The sequence below is a fragment of the Ceratotherium simum genome, chromosome 23 (genome assembly GCF_057802395.1).
Source record: "Ceratotherium simum simum isolate JZ-2026a chromosome 23, ASM5780239v1, whole genome shotgun sequence".
Classification (NCBI taxonomy): Eukaryota; Metazoa; Chordata; class Mammalia; order Perissodactyla; family Rhinocerotidae; genus Ceratotherium; species Ceratotherium simum.
Genome location: NC_141922.1, coordinates 39,760,737 through 39,770,818, shown reverse-complemented (window position 1 = coordinate 39,770,818; position 10,082 = coordinate 39,760,737). Strand labels below are relative to the sequence as shown.

Genomic DNA, 10,082 nt, shown 5'->3' with positions numbered 1-10,082 from the left:
TAGGACCAAAAGTATGTACAAAACTGCCTTTAAAAAGGGTGATATATGCTGGAGAATACAATCTAGAACTGATTGATTTTACCCTTAGAAGAAGATGGTTATGTTAAGTGTGGAAATTAACTCGCCGAGCGTGCCAAGTAAAACGACAAAATGCCCTTTGGGTTTCTCTGAGGGGTCTTCGAGAGGCAGAGAACCAGTTGCTCAGTTTCTAACAGTATAAGGAAAAGTGGCATCGAGAAGGAAGGGGGTGGGCCTTGTGTTTGTGTGTGAGTTTTGAAGTGAGTCAACTTCGGCTGTCTCTGTAACAGGGAAACCTCGAGCAAACCTGTGCCTTTAAGACTCAGTTGCTATCCAAACACAAGTAAACAGAGTGGACCATTAGCGCGCGCCGGGCGCGGAGGCGGAGCCAGGGCGCAGAGGGCCCTGCTCAGCGGCTGGACGCCCGCCCGAAGGGGAGGCGGGGCCGCTACTAAAGCCGTGGACTCCCGGCCGCGAGCAGCCTGGGGAGGGACGCGGGCGGGGACGGAGCTCGGCGCGCTCGCTGCTGGAGGGTGATGGCCCTGCGAGGCTGCAGGCTCCGATCTCACTCCGATTCGGCGGCCAGAGTCTTGTGGAGGCGTGGAGTTCCGGGCGATCGCTGAGCGCCGGCTCCAAGCACTCCGGGTCGTTACACAATCCACGTCCACGGACTCAGACGAAGGCGAGGATCCGCTCCCATTTTTGCTGCTCGTCGTCCTCCGGATCATGTCCGCAGCTCCCGGGACTCCGCGCGGAAAAAGTTTGCCCGGCGTGGATCCAATGACCTTTCCAAGCTGTGCGCCTCACTGCCTGGACAGGGTCTGAGAGGCGCTGCCCAGGCAGACCTTTCTGCAGGAGGTGAGTGTCTGCTCTGGGTAGGGGCTGCAGCCGCTCTAAGGAAGGAAGGGTGCAGGGGCTTCAGGGGGCGCTCAGATTCTCAGTCCGGCCTTCCACAAGTCCAGAAATTGTGAAAAGAAATCATATGGATGCAATGCCGGGGCATTGTGTTTCTCACTTTATCGGATCCCAGGCACGCCACTCCCAGCTCACCACCCAACGATACACACTTTTATGTACTGTTTTTAGTTTTGTTTTCAACATTTAATCTAAGCATTCAGCTGATCGACGTACGCTGAGATAAAACCCCACAACCCCCTGGTGTTTCTGACCCTGCCACAGTATTCATGGTCCACCCGTCCGGGGGTAGCCGCGGCAGCGCAGTGCGGACGGGCCGGGACACAGTGCCTGCCTAGCGAGCGCGTTTCAAGAGGGAAATACTAGTTCACTCCTAGGTAATTCTCCAACTTTGTGCTGGCCTTTTGATTTTCCTCCCACCCTCTAGTCCTGGAGGAGGGGCAGAAGGTAAATTCCCCCGGGGTTTAAACAGTTGGACTCTCGAGAAATAGCGACAGAGAAAGGAGTTGCGGTTTTAGGAACAAGGAGGGAGAAAAAGGTGTTTGTAGAGGGAGCGCTGGATCTGTTTCCCTACCTGTTAGCAGAGAACAAAAGAGGGCTGGCGTTTCCCGGAGGTAGACGGCGCAGACAGCTACCTTCTCTGCTAAACAAACTGCAGTCCTGAGCAGAACAAGAAAATTACTCACGCAGGGGGAGCGAGGGAGCAGAGAGAAACAGAACCCAGATTATGCGGAAGGCATCTTAATTTAATTAACTCCTGGGGAAGGCGAGGCGCTGCGAAGGGGCAGGAACTTCGCGGCGGTTTTCTCTGTTCACCTGATCCAGTCTGGCCATTTTTATTTATTTTTTAAAATGATCTCCTTAGATCCGCTTGGACTATAGCTCTCTGATTTATGTAAAATTCCATTGTGGCTTGAGCTGAAATTCAGCGAGCATATCCATCCATCCATCAGTCATTTCTCTCAGACACTAGCACAGGTTTTAGCAGATGATCCCTGATTGTATATTATTTTTAGATAATTCAGTGTAATAACACCATTACCAAAGAGCAAGATTCCTTATCAAATTACCATGTACCTTTTTTTCTCCAATGTTTTGAAAGCTTCACTTAACTGAAATTAGTATGTACACATCTCGCTTGTTGACAGCTAGTGAACTAAATTTTACAAAACTTCTGTACATGCCTGGCAATTCCTGTGAAGAAGAGTGATGAAAGAAAACTAGTGTCTGCTCCACCGAAATGTTTATGTCTTTTCATTAGTTTAAGTTTCTTTCTTTGCAAAATTAAAAGTAACCAATGGTCCGAAACAGGATGGTGGAGAAATGACAGACAATGATGATGGCTCTTATTGCCTGAAACTGAGTGTGAGAACTACATGCTCAACTCGAGACAAAACGAAAGTACTTTAGATCTCTGCATTGACTTGAAATATCTTCTGACATATATTTCCAGCAACTCAGCAGGAGAGTGGAAATCTAAACTCCCTTATTATTTATGGCAAAAGTGTTTGGTGGGTATTTAGGGTAGTTGTGTTTGTAAAAGCATTTCAGAAGTCACCAATGGTTTCCTTTTCCTCTGTGAAGAAACTATCTGTCCTGCAAATTAAAACGAATACATACTATGAAATAGCACTTCTGTGCCATCATGAAACTGAATTATAATAGAGTGGTTAATTTTTGTGTTATAAACCATTGGGAGAAAAAGGAAGGAAGATGGCACTCAACTTTCTTGCTGGCAGAATTAATGTGTAACCTTTATGGCAGAGTTCACTTTGTGCATTTGGAATCGAAATCACAGGTCGTGGTATTCCTTCAACTGACAACACCCCCACCACCACCCACACACTCACACATATACATACACAGAACATGGTGGGAGTTGTACTTTGCCTCCTGTATTTATTTCTAAGAAATCTAGTCTGGGAATACACCCAAATAGTAATTTCGGTTTCCTCTCTATGGGGGAGGCTGCTTTTTAACACTAGGGGAAAAATAATATTTTGAGTCTCTGGAAAATCCTCATTATGCAAAAAAGAAGGAAATAAAGGTGTAATTTATTATTTTTAATGGAAGAGGAAATAATCAGATAGATTACCAGGGATGTTAGTAGAATCCTTTTTTCCTACCTCTTTAGGAGAGGGCTTGAGGGTTGCCACTGAACAAAAATGAGCAGTGATTTGTGGTGGGAAAGTTTATTACTAATGGAGGTTTACAGTTTCGGTTGAATGGTCTGACTGAGACCCTCTGACTGTTAACACACCTCTCATTAACTCCCGGCCTGAACTCCCAGACCGCATACCACTAGGCAGAAGCGGTTCATTAATAAATCCCTGTCTCCCAGTCGTTCCAAACAGAGGAGGAGGGAGGGAAGGTGTGGGCCTCACGGAGGCAGCCAGATTCTGCCTTGCCAGAGTGCTGTGTCATTAGAGCAGGCCCTTAAGTCTGCCCTCAGATAGAGCCACTGGCGACACTTCACAACACACTAGAGAAGAAAATTCAGGTGCAGAAAAGGGTGGGTGTGGAGGGAAGGCTGGACAAACTCGCCCACTTTCCTGCTGAGTTCAAAAGCCAGGCGTTAAGGTTGATGGCTCAGGCTCGCTGTCTGCCTCTCTCCAGGGAAAGCGCTTAGCTGTGAGTCTCGCACTTGGGGGAGCCGCCCTCAGAGGCAAGGCCCAGGCCTGCCGAGCTGGCAGAACCCCTGCTAAAAAGGGGCTGGCTGTGGGAGAAGGTGGGCCCACTCTGAATGCACTCTAATGCACGTCAGGTGCCCCGGGGAACCTGGGTCTGAAAGCAGACCTGTGTTGCCATTGGGGGCGCGTGGAGAGGAGAGTGCGTGAGCCTTGCTTAGGCCCAGGCTGCAGACCCGGGGCCGGGCTTCCCAGTGGCAGAAGCGCCGCCGCACACATCTGCAGGCGGATAAACAGGCTTCCTCCAGACCGGCTGGGCTGCACCGTACAGGCTGAGTCGCACCGTACCGCTGTGGCTCCCCTGCTGCTCCTTCCCTTTCTCTCCCCAGGAAGTCCTCTCTCCTCTCCTCTCCTCTTCTGCTGGGGCCTCCCCAGTGTAGGAGCCGCTCCTGGTGCCAGGTCAGGAAGCCTCTTGGGCCTCCAGAGAGCTTGGCACTCAGTCTGGGAGAAGGGCTTCTGGCCTCAGGGACGTTCTCCTTCCACCCCCCACCATCCACCTCCCCGGGAGCCTGAACCATCTGGAAGGGATCTTGGTGGGGGGTGGGAGGGGATGGCCCCTGGGAAGGAGGAGGGAGCGATTCCAGGCCGAACTCGGCCCCCGAGGTGTCACTTTCCTGCGGCCCGTCACCGCTGATAAATGGGACTGAGGCAGAGGAAGGAAAAAGAAAACCTCCGAGGTCAGCGCGGGGCGAGGCGGGCCCCTCCGAGGGCCTTCGGTCCAGGAGCACGAAGCGCGCCCCAGCTGCGCTCTGGCACCCCGGCCGCGGCCGGGGTAAGCGCGGGAAAGGCGGCTGCCGGGCAGGGCAGCCGGCACGGAACGCAGCGTGAGGAGCCGTCGCACGGGGTTGAGCCAGGTCCCGGAGCCCCGGGTCGGACCCACAACTCGACATTCCCAGGGAGCTCGGAGGCGCCGCGGCTGTAGAGGCGCGGTCCCCAGCCTGTGGGCGCTGGCGTCGCGGGCCGTTGCGGTTGATCGAGCTCCGCCGGACAGGGTGTGGGTGGGTGGGCTGGACTGGGTGCTGCCTGAACTGGAGCCCCCTGCCCGCTTTTTTTCCTCCCCGGGCCCGGGTCTTCCGCTCCGTGCGTGCCCGGAATCCGACCTTTCCGTGGGCGCCCAGAAGAGCCGCCGGGGCGCCGCGCTCGCCAGGGGACCACTTCCTGCCCTGCCTGACACCTTGGCCCAGGGCCAATCTCGGTGCGGACTCGCTGGGCAGGCGCTACGAGGTTCCCTCACCACTCCTTTTGGAGCAGAGTGGGGAGAAGGACTTAGAAGGAAGGTGAGCTAACCCTGCACCGGCGCCAAAGGGCAGACCGAGCCGGCTTGAATAATAGTCACGACTCTCCCTCTCTCCTTCTGCCATTTTTAGGGTTCTCTCTGCGTGCTGTTGTCACTCTGGGTTTTCGCCGGAGCCCCACGCCCACCCGCCTCTGAGTCCTGGAAGAAAGGGGCGGCTCCCTCCGCCCCCCAGCACCCCGGAAAATGGGGAGCAAGGCTCTGCCAGCGCCCATCCCGCTCCACCCGTCGCTGCAGCTCACCAATTACTCCTTCCTGCAGGCCGTGAACACCTTCCCCGCCGCGGTGGACCACCTGCAGGGCCTGTACGGTCTCAGCGCCGTGCAGACCATGCACATGAACCACTGGACGCTGGGGTACCCCAACGTACACGAGATCACCCGCTCCACCATCACTGAGATGGCGGCGGCGCAGGGCCTAGTAGACGCGCGCTTCCCTTTCCCGGCTCTGCCCTTCACCACCCACCTCTTCCACCCCAAGCAGGGAGCCATTGCCCACGTCCTCCCGGCCCTGCACAAGGACCGGCCCCGTTTTGACTTTGCCAACTTGGCCGTGGCCGCCACGCAAGAGGACCCCCCTAAGATGGGAGATCTGACCAAGCTGAGCTCGGGGCTGGGTAGCCCCATCTCGGGCCTCAGTAAATTGACTCCGGACAGAAAGCCCTCCCGAGGGAGGTTGCCCTCCAAAACGAAAAAAGAGTTTATCTGCAAGTTTTGCGGCAGACACTTTACCAAATCTTACAACTTGCTCATCCATGAGAGGACCCACACGGACGAGAGGCCATACACGTGTGACATCTGCCACAAGGCCTTCCGGAGGCAAGATCACCTGCGGGATCACAGGTGAGGTGGGGAAGGAGGTTGCCCCGAGGAAGAAAGGCGAATTTGTCCAGAATACCGAGTCCTGGTGGACATTCCCAGTGTCACTAAATTCTCCTCTGACCTAGAATATATCCCCAGAGGCCCTCCCAGCCATCTACAGCTAACCCGCAACATTTACCTTTTTCCTGCTGCGTTCTTGTTTGGGATACGGGAAGGCCTTTCTCCATCCCTAGGCAGTTAAAATCTGGTGGGTTGGCCTCGGTCCTGGGATCTGTTTCCTAGTTTCCTCCGGGTCGCCGTTGGGGGGTTGCGCAGGTAAAGACGAGGGACCCCGAAGACCTTCCCACGGTGGGTCCCGGTCCTGGCTGCCCTTACACGGTTTCTGGAAATCTACTTGGGCCGTCCCACTGGGTTCCCTCCCTCCCCTATTCCCCCACCCCCAGGTGCGCCCCAGAGGCTGCCACGGCAACATTTGTTTTCGACTTATTTGTTAGGGTCTTGAGATCACTGAATTTAGAAACAACTCCCCACCTCCCCTCCATGACCTTAAACTCTGCATTTATAAACGACAATGGAAGAAATAATGTAACGTGAGTGTTTTCATCCAGTAAAAACTTCCCAGGGGGTGGGCGGTATTTTCTCCCCGGATTCTACTTTCTGTTCCCCAAGGTGGGCCTTCGGTACCGATCCTCCGCGGCTGTTAAGGAGTTCGCTAAAATCAGCCCCCCTAAACTCGGCCTTGCCTTGCATTCTGATTTGGCCAGTTTAAATCCCAGAGAAAACCGTAGAGGCCAAGAAGGGCTCATTCGGAACGATTTCGAGCTCCAGAATACGCCACAGAGGGCGATCAAGTGTAGATCAAGCCTGGGTCCGGCGAATGTTTTGAAGAGTCTTACTTGAGGTTAACCATAAACAGAATTACACAGGAAAAAAAAATACAATCTAAAATCATAAATAATGCGAATCCTGTTTCTTTTGTCCTTTCACGACTTCATTTTGACTAATTGTTAAAAGAAACTCCTCACCGTGGTGGTAAAGCCATTTCAGTGAAACCTTGTATTGATTTTCAGGTATATCCATTCCAAAGAAAAACCTTTCAAATGCCAGGAGTGCGGGAAAGGATTTTGTCAGTCTAGAACTCTAGCAGTTCACAAAACTTTACATATGCAGGTGAGTTTGTTTTCTTGTTTAAAAACAGTTTCTGGTTCTGTTTTTATCATTTTTTCTGTACTAAAGTTGTTCAATGGCAGGGTCTTTTCTTAAAAGGCTTTATTTAGATTAGTTTTGTAGGTGAGGAAAGCAGCCCTCTTGAGTTTTTTTCATACATAAAATTAATCTTATTTAACATAAACATTTTTATATTTTTCTTAAAGAACAGGCCACTCTCTTTATTCTAAATCCTAATTTTAGAATTATTATTTTTTTCATCCGATCTGCCCTGCATTTAAAGCTTTCGTGTTTGGGAGGAAATAAAGGTAATTTTGATAATGGAGGCATGGTGAAATCCCATACGCTCTCTCTCCCAGGGGCCTCATAATTTGTAGTTTTCAGAACATTGAGGAATAGTTTAATTTTCCAGCAAAGAGGAGCCTTATTACCCGGGAGAATGTCGTTCCTTAAGAGAGGATTAGAGTTTTTCCTTCCTCCTTTTCCTGCCGATGACATGGTGATGAAATGTAAAGAGCTGGAAATCACAAAGCCCACCACGGTGGCCACCGGCTGCTATCAGTGTAATCGGGCCTCTGTGTGTGCCTGCGCGTGTGTTTTCATGATTGGAGGATTAGCAGCACAGATTTGTTCCTGCAAGTCCCCTCTTTTGTTGTCGCGCGCGTGTTATGTTAACGCTTGTGATACCGATAAGACAGAAACTATTGAGAAGGGTGCAGTGGTAGTGTGAAGGATTAATCCTTTGCTTGCTTCACATCTGAACAGGAATCTCCACACAAATGTCCCACATGTGGAAGAACCTTTAATCAGAGAAGTAATCTGAAAACTCACCTTCTCACCCATACAGACATCAAGCCCTACAGCTGCGAGCAGTGCGGCAAAGTGTTCAGGCGAAACTGTGATCTGCGGCGGCACAGCCTGACTCACACCCCTCGGCAGGACTTCTAGAGAAGCCCAGGATCTGTCCCGTGCCGCCGCTGCTCCCCTCCCCAGACACCTCTCCACGCCTCCCACCCGGGGTCCTACCCCCAGCCCTTCACTGACCCCAGCTCTTCCCCCGCTGCAGCCGCACCTGCAGCTCCAAGGAGTTAACTCCTCTCCAGGACTGAGAACTGTAGAAAGACACACCAGTACATCCCTTCACAAAGAGCATATGCTAATTTCTTGTAGATATTCACAGCTCATTTTAGAGCTCTGTACATAATGTCGTGGGTCTTTGTTTTGTTTGTTTTTGTATCTTGTGGGATGCACCTAGATATGGAAAATGGAAGCCAAGTTTATCTTTAAAGACTGTATTTTCAAAATAAAACTTTTTCTTGTCTGTTTCAACACTTCTGCAAAAGTGTCTTGCTATTTAACTTCTCTTTGTCCTCTGGAATCTAGAAGAGTGGGATGTCTCTAAAATATTCAATATGGAAGGGTATTCTTTATCCCTAGGTTTTTAAAATAAGACTTCTCACTTCAGCTCTTCCCTTTTTGTACAGTGGCATTTTTGAATTGGATGACTGAACTGTCTTTTTGTTTTTTGAAGATATTAAAATTGATACCCCTGAGGTCTTATCCCCTTTTGTTTATTCTAATTCCTTGTATATTGTTCCTTCAGATAAAAGCAATATAATAATCATTATTAACAACATGCAACTCTGATGACTGAGCCACTCGAAAGTACAAGGTGGGAGGAAACATAAGGAAAAAGAAGAGAAGGGAGTTTCTCACCACTTCATTTTTTAAAAGGCCTTGACCTATTGTCAAAGTTTATGATGGGCAACTTCTCTTACCATTAGACTTTGAACACTGATTTAGCACTATAGACAGAGACTTTATCCTGCCTTCTGGGGAAAAGTCTAAAATCCTCCTACAGAAGAGTGCAGGAAGGTACAACCTTCAGAAGATGCAGGACAAGAGGAGAAAGGAGAAACTACTCAGCTATGTTTGCACAAAATATTTCTTTCCAAGGGTGGAGATCCTTTCTTCTGGAAGGTTCAGATTTCTCTGCAAAGAAAACAGTTAGGTCACTAGCGAGGTTTCTGTCACTGATTGGCCTTTTGTGCCTAGGCAAATGCCAGAAGTACAGGTTACTCTGTGTATAGAGCTCATGGCAAGTGTGTAGTCACCTTCTGAGTCATTTCAACCTTTCCCAAATGGTTCCTGGGGAATATGATGCTAGGATAATGACAAGCCTATGTAGGATTTGGGTGGAAAGTTTTGGATGCAGGTAAACAGTAGTACTATGCAGACACCGGAAGGGAAATAACTGAACTTAAAGAGGGACTATCAGAGGAGCCTGTGGCCCAGTGGCCCAGTAGAGTCTCACAAACTTTAAAACTGACCAACAGGGTGAATTAGGTATTCTCAGATATTTTTCATTTGTATATTTGTGTGGGGATGGTGTGTTTCATCTTCAAGGTGATACCAGGCAACATGTCCTATATTTGTACCTTAGAATCCTCCAGAAGGGTAGGTAGAGATTTGAGGACTAGATTAGAAATTTTTCACCAGTGCCTGTTCAATACAATTTATGAGGACGTTCCAAAAAGTGTTCCAGAGTCACTGCTTACTCTGTTCTCAGGGGAGCTGGCTGGAAATCTCTTCTGCTTTTCACGAGAGATCAATTCTCTCCAATAAAATGTCCACTCCCCAAGCCGGTGTGTCTAATGCTCACACAAATGCATTTCCCAACATAGATGGGCACAAAGTCTTCACGTAGGAGAGGGGACAGGGATGGAGTGTGGGGGTGTATGTGTGTGTGGTATTTAGAGGAACAAAACTTGTTTGTCTTTTTCTGTTTGTACAGAATTAACTCAGTGACCTCCCTACCCCTACTCCCTCAAGATCCTGCCCACATTGGCACAGAAGATTTGAATACTTTAGGGCAGGGTTACACATTGACTGTCCCTAGAGCTCCCCTAATCCTGCAGGCTTTTTCCATGTAGTCACTCTTGCTGCCGCACCCATCCCAACTGACTAGAAGTGTCACAGTTCCATCGCACAGGGTTCAGTCGAATTATCAAAGAATGACCCTTGCTCGCTGTCAAGCTCAGGCATATCCTTGAAGTCCCTGTCACAGGGACATACAGATAGGAATAACCAGAATACTGTTTCTCTCCATTTATTTTAGTTGAAAAAATGGGACTCAGGAGTGAATGAGGAAAAACAGAGAAGAAAATGGAGAAAGCAGTT

General features: G+C 49.9%; 1 protein-coding gene across 2 annotated transcripts; it reads left to right on the top strand.

Moving 5' to 3' along the window:
• The first annotated feature begins 559 nt into the window (after positions 1–559).
• Positions 560–8,192, top strand: OSR2 (odd-skipped related transciption factor 2). Of its 2 annotated transcripts, none has more exons than XM_004431204.3 (4): positions 560–876; positions 4,988–5,756; positions 6,806–6,905; positions 7,750–8,192. In XM_004431204.3, exons 2-4 carry the CDS (start codon positions 5,101–5,103, stop codon positions 7,822–7,824), a joined length of 831 nt encoding a protein of 276 aa, XP_004431261.1. In that variant the 5' UTR covers positions 560–876; positions 4,988–5,100; the 3' UTR covers positions 7,825–8,192. The 2 variants fall into 2 exon arrangements, with proteins under 2 accessions (XP_004431261.1, XP_004431260.1); XM_004431203.3 differs by having other exon boundaries at positions 7,668–8,192.
• The last annotated feature ends 1,890 nt before the right edge of the window (positions 8,193–10,082 follow it).

Coding starts and splice junctions, on each gene's coding strand:
- OSR2 (XM_004431203.3), top strand. CDS start 5,101: ATGGGGAGCAAGGCTCTGCCAGCGCCCATCCCGCTCCACCCGTCGCTG. Junction 5,757..6,805: donor GATCACCTGCGGGATCACAG/GTGAGGTGGGGA, acceptor ATTGATTTTCAG/GTATATCCATTCCAAAGAAA. Junction 6,906..7,667: donor ACAAAACTTTACATATGCAG/GTGAGTTTGTTT, acceptor ACATCTGAACAG/GAATCTCCACACAAATGTCC.